Source organism: Cottoperca gobio, chromosome 6, assembly GCF_900634415.1.
Source record: "Cottoperca gobio chromosome 6, fCotGob3.1, whole genome shotgun sequence".
NCBI classification, from domain to species: Eukaryota; Metazoa; Chordata; class Actinopteri; order Perciformes; family Bovichtidae; genus Cottoperca; species Cottoperca gobio.
The window spans coordinates 17,432,524-17,452,904 of record NC_041360.1 but is presented as its reverse complement, the minus strand read 5'-3'; the positions used below and the strand labels follow the sequence as shown (position 1 = coordinate 17,452,904).

The 20,381-nt window shown below is 44.1% G+C and overlaps 1 protein-coding gene across 1 annotated transcript; it reads right to left on the bottom strand.

Moving 5' to 3' along the window:
• Positions 1–252: 252 nt before the first annotated feature.
• Positions 253–20,104, bottom strand: smad6b (SMAD family member 6b). The gene is given in 5 exon segments (XM_029433918.1): positions 253–880; positions 882–1,123; positions 15,201–15,278; positions 15,950–16,006; positions 18,606–20,104. Coding segments are annotated over 5 exon segments (1,476 nt in total). The 5' UTR covers positions 19,405–20,104; the 3' UTR covers positions 253–580.
• Between the last annotated feature and the right edge of the window lie 277 nt (positions 20,105–20,381).

Here is a 20,381-nt window from a genome sequence, read left to right as displayed (position 1 = left end):
TAGAAAGATATGAAATGATAGGTTATTGGTTTTGGCTGAAAAGAAATCCATATCGTGCATCCCGAGCATTTTAGACAAATCACAACAGGTAGAGTTAATAAGTCTTCTGGTGTCCTGAAGATATCAGTACACTTGTTAAAATATCATGAAAATAAATCAGAAAGAAATATTGAATATGTTGTAAACAAAGAGCTAATGATGCAGACCAAACAAAGAGAATTAATATGCGAATACTTTATTATCAATGTGTGAATGGTGTTAGCTTTTTGTCTGGATATTAATAGTATATGAAAACTATACACCAAATCCAGGCTCATCCTAATTTTGCTGTATAATTTCTCAAGTTGGTATTGAAAGATTCTTTATCTTTATATATATTTATATATATAATATATATAAGCCAAAGTGCATTTTCCGTTTTTTTCCTCTTGTCCATATACACATTGCACCATACATAAATAATTACATTGTAAAAATGACTCCGTATTTACAAGTATAATATATATTTCATATAATATATAAAACTTTATATTAAATCTAGGTAGATGATATTTGGGATAGTTTGTGGGGTCCGTCTGTGTTATCTATGGTTGTTGAGGAGGATCTCCAGCCAGCAGGGGCAAGAGGTGATGAACTGTCTTGAGTAGCAGGGGCCCCAGCCCTTAGCAAAGCTGATGCGCACACTGTTGGGGTCATAGGGTCCGTCCAAGAGGTCAGCCTCTGTGGTGTGCCTCAGGAGGCACGAACGCTCATAGTCAAACACCTTGATGGAGTAGCCTGGCATCACCTTTCGCACCACCAGAGTCCTGCTGTTAGGCACGTCTAGGGTTGGGGAGTTGACAAATATGGGGTGCTCACTGCGGTTATACGCCCAAACGCCAGTCCGGCTCTTTGCTGAGGAGGATGCCGTAGCCGATTTTGCCTCGTGTGCGCTGAACGTTGCTGCTGCGGTGTTCCAGGTTGAGCTGGCCGAGGCAGAAGCCCGTGCCCTGAGGTAGATCATAGAAGATGCTGACGGAGTGCTCGTACACTGTGTAGAGGCGACCCACGCGTGTGCGGTGCTCCCAGTACGCCACGTTACACCAGTGGCTCTGCTTAGGGGCGTCAGGCGACATACTGGCATCTAGAGGAGACAGAGCGACAGTCATTAAACAAAACATAAACAAAAGCAAACAGGCCTAGTAAAAAGTTTTAAGGGATTAACTATCTCTTTTTATTGTTCAGAGCAGATGGCCACACTATAAATACTGAAGGAGGCACTGTATTGAAATCTAAGCCTTGTATAAATACCAGTGCATGCACATCCGTCCAACACACACACACACACACACACACACACACACACACACACACACACACACACACACACACACACACACACAACTATACATATCCTGGGGGTGGAGAGTGTAGTGAGGTCAGTCCAACTGAAGACCTGCAGTTTCTTCCTCTGCCTCCAGAGGGCACTGTGATGATTAAACACTGACCACACAGCACAGAGGCAGTCACTGCTCCTCACTCATGCACTTTCAAAACAGATCATGTTTACTGAAAATGTATTTAGGACTACACTCAGTGTTTCCACTGAAAATTGGCAAACAAGTCCCTGCAGTGGTGTTTTGGCACTGGATAAAGAACATCTACTCACAACTTTATTTAAAGCCAGTGCTGTTGCCTGTGAATATTTTAATAAATACAGCTTAAGACAAAAACACCTTTTAATTTTTTACAGTGGAACAAAGTTGGCATCTCATTCCTAAACATCTTTGTCCAGTAAATCAGCTTGTTAATTCAGTTTTCATGGCTGCAGTCTGTGAACTCTTTCCAGTGACAGCCCTCAGCACTCCAAAGTGAGTTACTGCTCCCTAGGTGGACTTCTATCTTCACCATAGCATACAGACACACAGCACTGACGACTACTTTCAGAGGCGGCTTCAGTCCACACTGCTCATTGCTGTCATACAGTTATATTGCTCATAAAAACTGTGGTACGAAGAGAGGGGTGGCTGGTGGAAGAGGACGAAAAAGCACAGAGAGTCCAATGATCTCACATCCGACTCTTCACCCGTCACTTCTCCAGCATGAGGGTGCCTCTTTCTCCTCTTCCCTCATCTTCCTCACATTCCACAAGAGTGGGGGTGACGGGAGAGGGCCAGGCAGGGGGTCCCCCTCCCCCTCCACCCAGCTCTTCCCCCTGCTGTGGGCCCAGGGACGGCATTCAGCTCCCTGACAACTTAGCACAAGCCTGTGACCCGCTGACCCCCCAGCCTTCATGCTATCAGCTCCCATTAACTCACACACAGAGTGATGCCATTATTTTGCTTCAGAGAGTCTATTGGCACAGAGGATTTAAAGCCTGGGCCTGTGGCCTCATTCCTTTCAGTCTCTCTGCTCTCAGGGCTTAATGACCGCCCGCCCCATTAACAAACGCCTTTAAGGTGGAGCGTCGCAGGTCCACACAGCAACAAAATGCCTCACTCACCTCCCACCCAACTAAACCTTTCTGCTGAGTGACCCACACTAGTAAAGTTTATACAAAGATTAGCAAAAATGTTGACCAGACTTGCACAGACACAACGCCTGCTGGTTCAAGGCTCTCTGTGTTGTGGAGGGGGAGGAGAAGAGTGAGTGAGTGGGGATGTGTGGGGGTGGGGGGGGAGCTGCAGACAGGCTCTCTGTGTGTTTGCGCACACACTGATGGCTGAAATGACCCCCTCTCTTCAGGGGCCCCAACATGCATGTGCCATTAGTGAATTCCACACTCCAGCTCCTCCACTCTGAGCTCAGCTTTTACTTCAGCGTGGCTCGGCCTCACAAAGACCTCAGCCCCAACTTGTTTACGGCCCTCTATTGTCTCAAATCAAATGGAGCCCACACATCAGGGTAAACTCACTTTGAAACTGTGCACACAAACACAAAAGACCAAATCGCTACCGTCTCCTCCTTTTCAGATGGGAAGAATAAAGCAAAAGCAATTTTGTCAATAGTGTCTAGTTTTCACACGTAGCCTGGAACCAAGGTAGCCAGTGAGACTGCCAGGACCAGGAAGAGGAATGAGCAGGACAAAGGTTAGAAATGTATCAAATGTTAAGCCTGAGGGAAGACAATGAGCACACTGCGAGCCAGGCCTTTTCCTGTCGCTCTGTTGTGTTAAGCGTCTACGTGTGCCTGCGCGCACATGTGTCTGCTTGGAAGGGGAAGAAAGTCAGCCAGCATGTTTGTGTTTTTGTCCTGATCTTGTGTGTTTTGGCTAGGTGGGGGTGCTGAGGTAAAGGGCTCTGAGAGAAGAACTCATTAGGATCTCTTTAACAGAGCAGAGCTATCACCAGTCAGCAGACTGTTTGGACAATATCACCACAGCAACTATGGCCTCCACCTCAGAGCTCAAGCTGCCTTCTGCTGCTCAAGTCTTTGAGATTTTTAAGGAATCCTTGTTTTTTCAGTTTGGACGTGTCTGTTTTTTTACAAATTGATACAAGAGAGAAAGATGCCAGCTTTAATTATTATTATATGACCAGAAACTGATGCAGATTCAGGCCAAGCCGAAGCTCAAACCAAACCTAAAAGTCAGATTCGAGGCGGTGAAGGGAGGGAGGTGTGTCCTCCTCCCTTCTGACCACAGCAAAGACACGCAACTCTCTGCGACTCCGTGTTGGGTTTTCAGAAGGTCTGCTCAGAGTGGAGCGATGACGGGCTGCAAGCAATTACTGGTGCTCTGCATCCATTTAACCCTGCCACCTTTTAACAGCTCCGTTTACCCATTAGAATACTAGCGTATGTTATTATTGTTATTTTATTCTCAAAAGCCTCTCCTCTTAGTGTCAGTCTCAGAGTCAACGGATGCGGTCACAGTATGATCGCTGCATTTCCTGTTCCTGTTACGCACCGCTGACGCCTTACATAACCAACTGCAAATACTGGCGTAAAGAATGTAGATAAATGGACGTGTGGAAACTGTTGGGTCTACAAAATGTTACATGGCCAACAGGAAATGCATGGAATAAAAGCAGTTACCGGAGTTCTAGCAATATGATAAGTAAAGGATGATAAGTCTCTGTTTGGCTTTCCCTTACGCGTCGAGAAATAAGTAAACAGATTACGACACTCAAAATATAACAAGCCCGCTCGCACGTTTAGTAAATTAAAAAGTAACCTTGGTCGCCTGTATCTGCACGTACTACACGTCACACAGTACAGATATTTAACGAGCACTTCTCCAACTACAGAAAGCATTAAGTGTGCAGAGTTTGATCTTCCATAACAAGGCGTGAGCTCCATGGAAACCATGTAAAAATGTTGATTTTTCTGTTTCCCTGTGGTCTGATTGGAGGAATTTGGAGTATCAAAAGGAGGACATCAAGTCTGATAACAAACACAGACTTTTATCAGTGAGCTGGAACTCAGAAGGCAAACAGTGACACATGCTCAAGTGTCTGCAAAAGCTCTGACTGAAATGTCAGCTGTAGTTATTGGTTTAACAGAAATGAAAAATGAGAGCGCATGTAGCTAATCAGCAGTGGAGGAAGAATTTAAGAGAAAACTCGTGCAATGAAAATGTCACTTAACTAAAGGTATGTAAGTATTAATGGCAAAATATAAAAGTATAAAGAATACAAATTGAAAGTATTACTCTGTGAAAAATGGCCGCTGTGAGACTACGATGGTATTGGATCACTATTACTGATGCCTTCATGTATAATTAGCTTTTTACTGTTTTAGTTTGTGGAGGTGGAGCTAATTAGATTTTACATTATTGGGTTTAATCTTTAACAGTGCATCATGTTTTATAAGATCTTCATATATTTCAAATCTTAATCAAGTGAGTGTAGTGGAGAAAGAAGTGCAGTGCAAGTAGCTGAAAGTTGAACTTCACCACAGTACTTGAATAACTGTACATTTCACCACTGTAGATAACATAGGCTACTGTAATTGTTAGGGTGCTAAAAAAAACGGCAATACTGATCATGATTATAGCTATTAAATCATTTTCCTCTGTTATGAGAGAAGAGAAACATGCAATTAACACAACCCTTAAATATGCCGATGTTAAACAGAACTTGCCCGAGCCTTTTCCACAGGTTTACATGTGGAAAAAAAGCAGATCGCCCTGCTATGAGTTCCTTGCACTTGAGGGCGAGTCTGGATAATTACTACTAAGTACACAGAAATGGGGGCTTGAAAGTTTCAATGGCAATCCTTGATGATCATCCAGTAATGCTTTTAAAGACAGCATGAAAAGGAGGGGGGGGGGGGGGGGCCAGAGGGAGAAGCAGAAAAGAGCTGCCCCGGGGTAAACACAGCTCCGCTGCCTTGGAGTGAGATAAATGGGATGTAGAGTGTCAGGGACAGGCAGACAAACAACAGCTTCCCCTCCGTGCTAACATCTCCCCACCAAGCTCCGGGGGCCACCTCCATTATACTTCATCTCTCCTAATCCAGAGCTGCAAACACAGATGAACTCATTCCAGCAAAACTTTGCTGAGGAAAAAAAGAAAAACACTGTTGCGAGCCACTTTAAGCAGTGCAGTCGATGGGAGGAGAGGAGGGGGGAGGAGAGGAGGGGGGAGCAGCAGTCTCTCATCCTGTGCCAAGGATTAGATTCCCCTCCAGCTATTAGACTCTACCAATGAACTGATAGGCTGGGGGCATGAGAGGACTGTAAGTGTATGTGTGTTCGTGTGTGTGTGTGTGTGTGTGTGTGTGTGTGTGTGTGTGTGTGTGTGTACATTGTGGTTGTGTGTGTGAAAATTCAGAACAAATTATTTTCTTTGTGCATTCCTATGCACCCCCCTACTCAAATCTGTTGTCGATTTAACAACTAAAACAACGAAGTGGAGCTAAAGCAAAAGCAAAAGCCTCCCTCTCCTGTTCAGAGTATGGTATGGCTTTAATTCTGTAGACAATGGTTCCTACAGGCCGACTGTAACCCCTGAGCAGGCCACATTTAGGCTGGCGTCTGGGCTATCTCTGCCATCAAAGTCGGCTTTATCAGACAGACACGCTAACTGGAGCTGCTCTTATATGTCTATGGATTTTTCTGCCTGAGGTCTGGCCTTTCTCTTCCGAGAGAGAGAGAGAGAGAGAGAGAGAGAGAGAGAGAGAGAGAGAGAGAGAGAGAGAGAGAGAGAGAGAGAGAGAGAGAGAGAGAAAAGATAGGAAGAAGGAGAGAGATATGTGCTGGAAGAAATCACTGTGGGAGCCGGAGAAACTGAATCCAGTCACCCAGCCTGGCTGGTCACAATGGGAATGCTTTACATTGTCATCCACTTCCTCTCTGTCATCCCTCCGTTCGGGATGACCCCATGAGGGAGGAAAAGTGCTGTACCTTTGATAGCAGATAACTAACAGAATCCATAAATGAAATCAATAAACAGCAGAGGGTATAAAAAGCACAGGAAGCTAAGGAGGCTAATATGGAGGAGCCGTCTGGGCGCGCGAGTAGGAGACCACTGGTTTGAGGGTGAATACTTTTTTTTTTTTCAATGGGAAGAGAATATGTTGCTCATTTCCTCGAAGTTTCCTCCAAAGCTCTGCAATGTGTCCGAGACACAGAGCACAAGTGATGGTGGTGATGCAAGTGAGGCCTAGGAGAGTCCTTCAGGGCATGTAAAAGCTCTGTGAAAACTGTGGGGAATGTTTGGAAATGTCATATATACAGGCGGCGTTAAAGGCCAGCGAAGTCTGAGAGAGCACAGAAAGCAAAACACTCAGCGAACATCCTGCTGGGTGGCTGTGCCCTTTCACCTCCTCATACAACCTATCTGTTTGTGTGTGTGTCAGTGTGTTTGTTTGCGAGTGTGTGAGGGAGGTTCGAGCCAAGAAGGCTGGAGCGTTTGAGTAGAGGAGACCCTGCACATTCCTGAACTCCCCCCTCCTCGCCTCGCTGTGCCTCCTAACTTCCTACTCTGGTTAGGACTGTGGGGGGTGGGGGTGCAGCAAGAAGGTTGCTCTCTTTCTCCTTGAAAAGTCTCGTTCAGTGAAATGTTCGCACCAAATCACGTCACGTGAGAGAGGAAGTGCTGGCTGTGTGATACTTTTACACACACACACTTTTATTTGATTAATACTTCTTTTCGAGTGGAAAAGCACGCTGAGGGATGAAACTGGCTTTAGCTGTCCTATATACATAAGATATGTTGCGAGCTTGGTTTCAAATGAACAATAACAAGGAACTCTATTATTACGAGTTATATTAGTCGGACTAACTTAAGGCGAAAGGTAGGTATTTGGTTTCAACCGGGCTAGGAGGTGAACGAGCTATGATGGACAGAGTTGCCGTTCAAACAATGGTTTCCTATTGATTGGCCCAGTGGATCAGAGTCTGTGAGGAGAATGTGTTCTGTCAGGATAATGTGGCACCAGAGTTTCTGTTTCAATCACAACACTTGCTGGGCTGTAACCCACACGGCTCCACCGCGGGCATCCAGACACCAGCTCCCCAAACAAAGACAACTGTTTCCCCCATCTCCGACAAGTCAGCCCGTTCACAACAAGCAAGACACTCATTAAAAATGCAGGAGCGAACATTTCCAATAATTCACAAAGTCCTTCCCTGTCAACATCTGCGAAAAATCTTGAAGCGAAAGGTAATGGCAGGATTTCATTAAGTAAATGATGTGCTGGCAGTCACAGAGAGGGGAAGAGGGGGAAGCTACAGCCAGACCTCTAATCTAAACCGTACCCTGAAATGCGACAGCCTGACTGCACGTACTGAGCCGCACAGCCAAGGCTTCACAAATGCACGCTAATAAAAGATAAGGAAACACACATTACGAAAGTAAATACAATTTTCCCTGAGGAAGTTCAATCAATGGGAATTTTCACATAAGCATGTTTATGACTTGTAATAACTACTACTTGCACAATTTGCCTTGTCAAAGTTGTGCTTTGTGTGGAACCTGAGGACATACATACTGACATTCCTTGGTCAGAACAGGGCGCTTAGCCATGGTAAACATTATATTATGGGGGGGGGGGGGGGGTTTGCTGGACCATCGCTCAAAATAAAGGTTTTCTGCTCAGATTTAAAAAGGTATCCTTTTTCGGGAACAAGCTCAAAGGCTCCAAATGAAGTCTATCATACTTGGCCCCATGTTAGGACAAGGGAGAGGAATGAAGATGTAGCTCCAGTAGATGAAGTTCAAGATAAGGAAAGAGGAAAAAAGATCATGTCCTTGTCTCTCTCAGTTTACACATGTAGGGAGAAAATTAACCAGACCGTGACACATTGGGAGTTTACTGCTCAACGCATCAACAATGAGCTCCTATCTGTTCCCTCTGGCTGTAAAAGGTTTGTGTAGAGATGTCGAATGACATGGGCCCCTACAGTTAATCCACACACGGCATTCTGGAGGCTCAAAGAATGCGCTGGCTATTCTGAGTTTTAAAAATACTGACAGCCATAGGTTCAGGCACAACTGTCAATGCTCCTCTGGGGAGGAAGGGAAAAAAAATCTTAAATCTATTTGCGCCAGCAATCAGACCACAGGCCTAAATCATAGCTGGCCTAGGCAAGTGTCTGGATTTATAATTGTGGGTAAAATGGTCAGAAAATAAAAACAGCATTCACAACTGGCACCTCCTTCACTGCTGCTTGCCAGGCTTTGCGAGGCTAGCACATTTACAGTGGCCAGCTCAAATGGAGTATTGTTGTTCCCCCTCTCAAGGCTGAGAGGAGGCACACTAAAACACTAAACTAACAGTTGGACATTCCATACATTTTTAATGGCATTGCACGCTCTTTATTTGTTGCCATAACCCTTTGCCCTAAGCTGAATGAATGGGGCTATTGGTGGAAGCTGGTGCAGCGCTTGCGGTGTGAAGGAAGAGAAGATGGTTACTGCAGGCCTCCCTGAGGACATGACAAGATTAGCTCACTCACTTTGTTTGCTAAGGTAGAATATGGGACAACAATTATAGGCCGAGCACGCCTCCTGTTATATCTACAGACTGCACTTTCTATCTGTGTGGTAAGCCCTAAAATTAAACATAGTCCATCTTATCCTGAGCACAGTATACTCTGTAAATTCAAATGACAAGCGCAGCACTGTGAGCTTAGACACATACTCATGTATGAGGCTATAGATTTATCTTTATCTGTTAGCCCTTCACAAGTTAGTCAAACAACCAGCAGCACTGGCACCACTCTGGCTTGCCAAGAGGAGACAGATAAATACTAAGCTCAGCAGGCTAGTTTCTGTTGACATGTAAGGGGTTTCAGGCCTCTCCAAGTACTGCTTTAGATTAGCATGGCTTTCCCTCTGCATGTAGAGGTAACATTACCTCACCACGTCTAGGACCTGTGTTGCCAGTTCTGATGGAAAATCAGCTCTTAGAGCAAGTTTTACTGTAAAGACATCTCAACACAATGACTAACTACAGTCCCCCCTCTCCATCTATGTGACAATTTAAGAGGACAACTAGAATTACGGCCTTGCGGTTGTATTCCTCTGCCAACCAGACAAGTTGCAGTTTACAATCAAAGTCTGTCCAAAATGTCTTCACTTCATCATTTTATCCTGTGACACATTTACACAAGTTATGGCCAGAAACTTGTTTTGTGAGGTCACAGTGACCTTGACCTTTGTCCACCAAATTATAATCAGTACATCCTTGAGTCCAAGTGGACATTTGTCCCAAATCTGAAGAAACTTCCTCAATGCGTTCCTGAGATATTGCGTTCACGAGAACGGGACATGTGAACGGATGGACGGACTGCCAACCCTAAAACAAAATGCCTCCGATCTCGGCGGCAGTAAAAAGTGCTAACTTCAAACTTGCATTTTCGCTGTTTGAACTATGAACCTACAGAAAGCCTCATTGGAAATGCTGTTAATCTAGACTTGGCTCACATCTTAAAGTCTTTACAAAACTCAACTACAAAACAAAAAGATCCTAATCTAATGGCCAGAACATCTACACTGCAATCACACAAATACAAACTCGCAACGACTTGAGCCAATAGATCATGTAGACCATGGAGGAATCTGCTGAGGATCCTCAATGTCATAACCCCTGAGAGAACAAGTTGAAAGTGCATTTCTGACACACCACAGTCTAACAATGCTGAGAAAGGGAAACTAAAAAATGCCATTATCGCTCTTATCAATGGCTCTTTTTCTATGTGTATGTGTGTTACGTAAGAGGAAACGGAAGCCAACCTCCCAGGACAGGAACGGATACTTGAGACGAGGACTTTGGGTACAGGCTCTACACCACTACAGGGAGAATAGAGCACTAGACCCTTCAGGATGTAAAGCTACAACCCTCCGCTTCCAGTTTGGAAATGGACCATGCAAACTGGACATGACAAATGGGTGAGAAGAGCCCCCTTATGTCCCTCGAGATGCTGGCCTTCTCTTCAACATTCCTCAATCTCCCCCCGCTGTCAAAGGGGCAATTCACCGCCCTGCACTGCTACAAAACCCAGGCAGCTTTTTAAAACAGGATGTTTGTCTGAGGCCTCCTTCCCCTCAAATAAACAATCCGCAAAACCTGATTTCGGGAGGCAGGGTGGGAGCACTCGATTCACATTATTTCCACATCCCGTATCCTGGAGCATTGGGGCTCCTGAGGGAGTGTGGGCGGCCCGGCGCTGGGAAGGCTCAGGGCTGCGGTGGAAACCTGAGGCCATGTGCCAGGCTGCAGGGGGAGATGAGCCAGGGCTGCATCACTCTGGGGTCTGTGGGACGGTGCAGGGGGATCATGCCTCGAGGCGGGGAGGGGGGGACATGGCTAACATGCTGATGCAGTTGTCCCTCCATCAGACGATACCTCTGTCTGAGCAGTGCAGAGTCAATGTAGTGCTGCTACACAGCTAGATGTCTGCACAGTGTGAAATAAATACTGTATATGTTCAACACACTGCATTTTAAAGTCAAACCCCAAAGACAGAGAAGCAGGACGATAATTATTAGCATTCAATAGAGTTTGATAGTTTCGGAGGTATACATTAATAATTTGGCTGCGGACTTGGGTGTGCTGTAAATGACGTTACATACATTATGTCACTCAGCATCATTTAAGGTCGGGAGAGAAAACATAGAGCAGAACCTAAAGGAGCCATCTATAAAATACCAAGGCCAATGAATAGATTATCTAATACGGAAAAACATAACGAGACAGTTCAGGGCAAATTAGAGGTACAAATCTTTTCAGATGCGTACAGTAGATATATTGAATTAGTTCCGAGGCAGAAGTAGAATTACACGCCTTCAAAGTCAGATCAACAAGTACAGGTCCAGTCTAATCTACTTTAATCAAGAGAAGCATCACATGCCTTGATTAGACTGTCTAATTATTCCATGCATTTCCACTGTCTCTGACACAGACAGAAGGAATGGTTTGATGCTTAGTGCTGGCCTCTTCCTGACCCAGACGGGCGGGCTGTGATTAGTATTGACTGCACAATTTCATTAGCTTTGCGTGTGAATGTATGTCAGCATGCATTTGGACTTGTATAAGGACCTTGAGTAAGAAGCATAGACTTAAAAATATAAAATAGGTCCCAGCACGTATGCATTGCACACTGTAATTTCCCTGAGCAATCTGTTGCGTGACTCACATGAGGCCCTTCCCATCTATCTACTAACTGCCTTGTTCTGCCTGGAAGAATCAGTCAATACCAGAGTGGACCTGACACAGTCTGCAGACGAGACATCCACGGAGACAGCGCTGGCCTTTCCTCCAGAGACAGACAGGCAGACGGAGGAGAGCACTGTATGATTACTGTGTGGGAACCCTGAATACCTGCTGATGCCCTCCTCCCTCCAGTAGGCGCTACAGCACTCTGTGTAATTATCGTCTAACAACTTTCCGCCCCTCAAGTCCAACTTCCCTACACTCTCAGGAAGAGGAAGAAAAAAAATGTGGGGGGGAAAAAAGGACAGTGACTCAGGTCACTCTGCATGTCTTCAGGTCAGCTGACCCAGCAAATCTGAGGGAGCCCCTCTATTCACATCGGTGATCTCAACTTACACCAACATGAGTGTGTACACACAGTGTTATGCTGACAAATTCCACTGGGTTGATCGAGGACACAACTTCTGATGACTAAAGAATGTAGGCAGACTGGAGCCGTGATCTTACAGCGGGCTAAACCAGGCACACAGGGAAGGCCTGCATCATTCATAAATATTGTCATTATAGTAATCACATTGACACTCATTGCTCTTAAAGAATACCCCATCTTTAGTGGCTGACACTCTCAAATTGAGAGCAGCTATAAGGAAGAAGTGACAAACATAAAGAGCCCCCAAAGTCAGAGACAATGTGACTTAATGAAGTCAATGTGTAGGGGGAAAACACCCCCCTCAGACAGTCATACAGGAAGCAATGAGACCTGCTTCAAAGGGCTTCACTCTGATGACCACACGACGAGACTCAGGCAGTGAGGAAACAGGTGTGAGGGCAGACTGGGGGGGTAGCGTCAGCAAAGGCACATTCCCTCACACACACAGTATTAAAGTATACTGTGAATGCAAGCCGCTCATGACGTAAACACATATCACAGAGTGCCATGGTGGGGATGTCTTTCCCCCCTCACAGCCACGTTTAAATAAAACACTGTGGATGGTTTAAAAGTCTATGACCACACAGTAACCGAAGGAATGGCATTACTCTGAGAGAGTAATACAAAAATGTGCACATGGGGAATATTCTTAAGAACATTTTGGCATGTTAAACGACGTCAAGTATCAGCCAGAGGGAAGAGAGAAATGTTTCTGCACTTTAACATTGACTTAACAACACAGAGTGTATTGATTTAAAGACTTGCCTCATATTAACATGGCAATAAACATAATCTAAAGCAGAAGGAGAACTACTTTTCAAATTCCACTGAATATAATCCAAATCTTGGTTAATGTGGAAGAACAAGCTTATCTATCTGCATCTCTGCCATTGTGTGGCTCAGTGAGTATTTCTGTAGCCCTGGGCTGCAAACTGTAGTTAATTATTTGACTACACCCCACCCATCCACCAAGTGGCCCCCAGACTTGCTTTTAAGAGGTTTACTTGTTCCTGCATGAGGGGTGGAGCCTGGAACCCATACAACTCCGGTTACACACAGAGAGTCACACTCTCTCTACCCGAGCTGCAGGGGGATTCACAGAGAAAGTCATCTCCAGGTCAGCAACACGTTCAATTTAGGGATAACTTGACAATATGCATTTACATGCCCATGTGATAAAGCAGAACTAAGTGGGTTTTATAAGGAGGCCTTCAGGCTCTCGGTCTTATGATGGAATACGCTTGGCAAACACTTTGTAGAACATCTGTATCGCTGACAAGAAGCTAATGTTTGTTTCACTCAACATGGACACTCTTTTGTATCTAATACATCAAAGAATAATCATACGGTCCAAATGCAACATGAGCAGAGACAAACTGGCTACACAAATTAGCTCACAGCGCGGAAAACTACCACCCTGTCGTGCATTGGTCATTCTCGCTCCCAAGTCCAAGTTGCTGAATGTGTCACAGCCAACGCACAGTGATTTGGCTCGGCCTGTACACGCAGCAACACAGATGGAAGAAACCAAAGCCTAGCATGTCTAGATCCTCCCTCCTCACCACACTCTCTGAGGAATTGTGGTGCGCGCTCTGACAAGCCCCTCATTTGTTGACTCAGGGAGTGTCGCCGGGCCATGCTGAGGTGGTGACAGCATGTGTACTGGGGAGGAGGGGGCCCTTGCTGACTGAATACTTCACTGCCAGGTAGCCATGTCAACTGCTCAGTGTCCAGGCCTCTGAGCCATGGCAGACTCTTTAACAGGAAATGCTGTTCCCTGCAAGCCCCGAAATGAGGGATCTGACTCCCTGTCTACATGACACTAGCATGAGGGGGAGGCATGCTTACTCTATGCCATGAGAAAGGAGTGTTTAATTTCAAATCAGAGGACAGGATTGTTTCTACTCGCTTCCTTTGGTGTGGCCCCATTCACAGGAGCAACTCCATTTCCCCGAGCCCACCCCTCCCTGCAGCCCACTTTACAGCCGGGCTTGTTAGAGTTGTACGTGCGAGTGTCTGCGCACATGCAAGTGTACAACTATGTGTGCTTGTGTGTGTTTCTTTGCAAGCTTGGATCTTATTACAGTTTGATCCCACTCAAATATTTCTGAAAGAAAAACAGAGGAGGGGAGGCCAGCTCTGTGGCCAACGCACACGCCCTTCTGAACCTCTGCACCGCTCACAATGAAACCTTTATCTTTAAAGCTCTGACTGTTGGTAATGGCCCTTAATGAGAACAAATAAAGTGCAACATCAGAATGAAATTACCTTCATGAGTTTGCATATTCATTCAAATACACTCAAAAGCTATGCAGAGAAGTGCACTGAACTGTTGCTAAAGTACACTCTAAAAAGAGTTATACCTCCCTTTTCTTTCTATCTTATTTTTAACCATTTCAAAGCCAGAAGAAAACGGACAATGCAGCACTGAACAGAGTCATGACAGGCCCTCTGTGTTTTATTACTGTGATAGTGTGGTGATTTATAGATGTATTATTCTGATTTAAAGCTATATGCACGTACATGCAAACACATCAGCAGCTTTTTTTTTTTTTTACAAATAAACATCTGTTTTATGTGCATTATTACTCAAACTATCAACTTTAATCATACTTCAGGGAAAAAGCAGAGCCCCTAATCCATATATTAATGATCTTTACCACATGGTGGATTTCATCATCAGAATCTGATGACTAAATAGAATATTTTCACATGTCGCAGTAAGTACAAGCTCTTTTTCAAGTTATGTTTGTTCACTCTTTATTCAAGCTAGATAACGTGTCACTATATGAGCACTACTACTTCAAACAGCTGCTCACACTTGTATCCAAAACCAAGTCAAAACATAATTAAAGTTGATATTTATGATCTGATACATGCCATCAAATGATTAGAGAACCATACTCACTTCAATGTACTGAATGTCAAACCACACTTCTCCTGCAGATAACATTTGACCACCCCAAAGCTAAACAGTACGTCTAACGTGCCAACCAAAAGATAAATGCCCCCTACTGTACATCCCAACAGAAAAACACATGCTTGAGAAATTACTTCAGTATTTACAGAGTGGCTCCTCTGGGATGATAAACTTCTGGTAATCATTAATGTCTAAAAATCATTGTAATACATTTTCGGATATGAACTCCTTATTTAGGAGACTGACGACGAGTTGGAGAAACACACCCACCTGAGAATTCCCCCGGTGTGATATTTGGTGAGCTGGCTGCCTCAGTTTCAGTGTAAGACAATGTGGAGTCTGACAGATCTGTGGGGAATAAAAACAAACAATTATTCATCTGCAGCTAGTCTGAACTCACTATCTCCGTGTACCTCTTCATTTCAACGAGAATTATTTTCGTATCAAAATCAAAACAATTAACCAACACTGCTATATCCCATAGAGGATAAGCTGGCAACTCCACTAACAGGCTTTACCTGATGACATCCCCCCCCCAAATGCTGCCAGAAACCTCAGCTGTACTCAGGCTTGCAGCCCCAGTTAGCAGCCAGGCTCCAAAGACCTAGCAGCCCACAGTGCATACTACCCACGCCATATTACCCACATTGGCTCTGGCTGGCATGCTGACATCATGCCACATGCTGGCCTCGCTCTCATCTCAAAGCTACCATGCAGTATGACGGTAACTTTGCCCAATTAGAGCCATTTGCACATTGCTTTATTCCTTTTATTTTCTTCAGTTAAACCATAGCGTAAACAAAAGACTGACCATGCCCTTTGCAGTTCACAGGCTCTTAATATCTGCAATTATTATTATGAATAATGAAAAAGATAAATCAAGTAATTACAGTCTTCCAACTACGTGGTAACGAGTCCCAACACATAGGATCAATGTTCATAGCAGAATTCAGATGAAACAACAAGTAAGGATGAAATGGAAAGCTTCAGGTGCCACAGAGCTCATCCGTGTCACTTACCCAGTGGCTTGTGTTCTTCATTAGGGGAAAGCCTCGAATAAGGAGGTGGGGGTGACTCTGTAACACAAAACAGTTTAAGTCAATAACCTAATAAAGGGAACAAATGCTTTTTAAAAGAAAGAAAGGTAAAACTCAATCAAGGAACTAAACATAAGAAAGTCATATTTGTGCAATTCAAAATTGAATGTGTTGAGTGTTTGGGGGTCTAAGAAGATCTAACTTTATGATATTAATTAAGCAACGTTTGGTTCGGCTGACAAAGCTGGTTAGTGAAATAACTGTAAACACCTTGTGACACATACACACGCCACTTTGCCTCACTAGATCCAAATCATACGACAGTAATTCAAAGGTAACCAAACATTGTTTACTACATCGTATTTTGTGTGAAGTTATAGTCATGATCCTTTACTAAAAGCTAAAAAATAAACATGCCGACACAAAACACTTGAAGCTATCATAAATACTTCAACAAATAACTCAACTATTGCAACATTTTCACTTCCATTTGAAAGTAGACACCGGACTACATCTCAAGTCTCACAGCCTTTGTGTCTGCGCTACAGAATTTAATCATTCTGTTCAAAAGCTCATTAAAAAGTGAATCAAGTCAACAGAACACTATTTGTTTCTATTATTTAAGCATTTATTATTTAACTGAAGCAGAGACTAACCATAACTTTCAGCAGTAGTTTAATGAATCAGAGTAAATCTCTGCTTTTTAACTTCATTGTGTTCAGAGACCTTGATTTTATCCAATAAACAGAGAAGAAACAGAGAGAATAGCTTGCACAAGAAGGAAAAGCACAAAGGAAAGAAAACTTTGTGAGCACATTGTGACCTCGCCTACAGGGAAAAGGGGAAGGAGAAAAGCATAATAGCAGCGGGTCCTTTAAGAGTGGCGGCAGTAATTGCTGGGATCTGAACTCAGTCACTCAGATACACAGCTAGTCAGTCTGGCGCCAGTAGTATGCAAACTGTATATTATCACCACTCCTTCACCTAAATAGCATGAGGGGACCTCCTTAGGACAAAAGGGCTTTTAAAGCGCAACTTGAAACTGATCTCATTCGAAAAGTATAATGCCTGGCAAAATAAAAAGTTTTTAGCCCACTTCAATCCAAGCTCTCTGCCACACATTATAAACTGTTATAGTCTTTAAAAACTCCGACATAAAGTAGTTTATTTTCAAATAATTCTAAAATCAAACCCAAGTAGATTGGACGGCAGCTGACAAATGCTTTAACACTACTTGTTTTTAGGGTTCTTTTTTTGAGTTGTGTTTTTTTACAGAATGATTAAAGTGTTTTTCAATTCAAATGTATTTCATGTATTGAATGGTGTCTCATAGAATTACATATTTCTTACTTTTCCATTTGCAAACAATGTAAAAAAAAAAAAAAAAAAAAAAACTGCGATTAAGGTCTTGATTCAAAGCCCCCTTCTTGAATAGCATGAAAGAAATGCCAGCTCTATCGGGCCACGCATGAACGCATGTGAGCTATGTCTACTACGAGCCTTAGTCCCAATATGGGGTACGTGCCCCTCTCCCTCTCGGGAGTCAGTGGGGTCGAGTGGCCCAGCGTTTAAGGTTTGCCAAATCACAGGCTTGCCTCCTGCCAAAACTGAATCTGTTTAATATAGGTCAGGGAGTTTCTGCCATAGATAGCTTATTGATTGTAAAAAATAAAGCTCAATCCTTGACCACAACAACTAAACTGACCTATGGCACCAGGTCCAAACCTCTAAGTGAGTCTATACAATCATATACATCCTACACTGTTGATGGATCGGCCTATTCCAACAGAGGTAAGAATCAAAAACGGCTGTATTTACAATCACACTGAAGGCACTGACGTATTCAGACTAACTAAAGATGTCATGTACTTTATGTTATTATAGAATTCATTAAAGACTTAAAGTTAGAAGAGTTGTAAGGACAGCAGCAGGTCCAAAAAGGATTTTGTAGGCTAGTGTGAGTGATGCTCTGGTGTAGCACTAAAGTGTTCAAATACAACTTACAAGGCAACTAAAAATCTTTAAATGTGACAAACAATTCAAAATAATTCAATATTGTGTATGCATTTGGGTATTTTTCCTGAATATACTAAACTATAACATCAAACCGGCAACAAAAAAAGTAGTATGTTTTGACCATATCAACTTCTGCTCTAAAATGATTGTATTATTGTTCACCTTGCCATAAGGACGACTTTAGTAATCATTAACTATTTAATCAAACGGCCAGCCTTTCTCAGTCTAAAAGTAAGCCAAACAATACCAGACAAATAAAACCTGGTGATAGGGGAAGATTTTCTGAACACATTTTTAAAGCCATTTAGAGTTTTATAATCTTGAAATGTTCATTTCAATATGACATTTTCAGTTCTCCATATAATCATTTGGCAAATGGACTTGATTGTTAAGATGTATCAGCATGATTTATGTATTTGTATGCTTATAGAACACAGGGAGGGAGCAAAGATGGTAGTCTAGATGACAGGAAAGTTGGAGAAAACCTATGCTGGAAAAACAAACAGATGCCTTATGGTTATCTGTTAATGGACTACCTGGTGACTTCACACCCCAAATCATCTAGCTAGGCCTGTAAGGGGCTACATTCAGACAGCTTGTGTGTCCTGGCAGATGCTCTTACCTGGCCCACAGAGCCGGCTGTAGTGATAGGGGTTGCAGCATACTGTTGGACTGTCCAGGGCCCCAAAGCTCTTACACTCACAGAGCGGTTTGAGCTGGGCAGGGTGCTGGAGGTCGGACCAGCGGTACAGTTTACACACAAGCAGCTGTGGGGATGCCACATGGCCGCCCAACCTCAGCTCTGTCCGGGAAATCATAACACAGTCGCTCGGCATCCCTCCTCTGGACTCCACTGCCTCTAGTAAGGTATCCAGAGCCCTTTCCTTTAGCCTTTTTAGAAGAGAGTATGTGGCTGATTTCAGTTCTTGCTCCAACACCGTGCGTGGCATCGTCTCCTGCGCATCAGGAGAGCCGCTTTCCCGTGGTCCGAGGTTCCTCAGCACGAAGTGACACGACCCTGGATCCCTGGTACCCTGAGCCGTCTCTGGACCCCTAAGCTCGGAGTGGTCCCGGTCTTTAAATAAGCAGCACGTCACTGTCCTGCATTCTCTGTCCTGTATGGAGCGGGGGCTCCCATGCTCCTGGACGCACATCGCACCCCCATCTTGGTCCGACGTGACCCCAAAGCCGCTGCTCTCCACGGGGCTCCGGGTGCACACACCCCCTATGTCCCCTACAAGAGACCCGCTAGGGGTCATCGGTCTGAGCTCCCTTTTGGGAATTTTCTCTGGGTTGTTTCCGAACAGATCGTCCCCACAGCCCTCACTAGTTTTGCCATTTCCATCTTCCCCTTCTTTATCTGGGATCAAACGGCTTCTCCAGAGTCGCCGCACAAGACCTGAGCGTTTCGTCCTGAACATACGACAACTTGAAAATCTATAAGAGGGTTTTATTCTTGTACGGATATCCGAATATTACAGATACTTCTCCGGTCGTTGCAAAACATTAATGTCTGTGAAATGCCGTGCAGTGCATGCACAGCCAACTGACGAGCATTGGTGGCAAACCCGCAACATTAGAGTGAAGGCTATTTTGTTGCATTTACAACGACAAAATCGCGCAATAAATGCACTGCAGCATTCCGATCAAAATGCATTCATTTAGCCGAATATGCTGTAAATAACCAAACCGGTGAAACTGGGAATTACTGATCCAGGATCGCTGCGGAATTTACTGTTTATATTTGTGTTACGAACGAATAAAAAAAGTAGAATACATTATAACATAACATAGTATATTTAGAAACATAATCCAATGCCAGTAGCCTTCAACCCCAAGACGGCGACTCGCAGGCTGAAACAGTTTCGTACTTTTAACAAGCTCAAATCTACTTTGTACACCGGCACGTAGAGCATGAGGTACTCAGAGGCGATTTAATCCCAAGAAAATGCACTAGAAATCAGGATCCTTGTCGTCTTCTTGAAATGTCAGTGCACTTCTCTTTTTTCTTTTTTTTTTACAATCCCAACAAAATATCCATGCGAGTTGAAATTACATGAAGAGGATCAATCCGGGACTGAATCGCGCTCCTGCTTCTCGACTCAGATCTAAACCAAACTGCAGCCCAGATCCCTTTCTTTCTCCGTTTCTCTCTCTTTTTCTTTTTTTCTCCCCCCCGCTTCCTCACACACACACACACACACACACACACACACACACACACACACACACACACACGCACGCACACGCACGCACACACACGCACACACACACACACACACACACACACACACACACACACACACACACACACACACACACGGGGCCCCCGAGGAGAGCGGTGGAGCCATTGGCTGACTACCATCATGTGCTAGTCTAGACACTTTGGCGGCTGTGA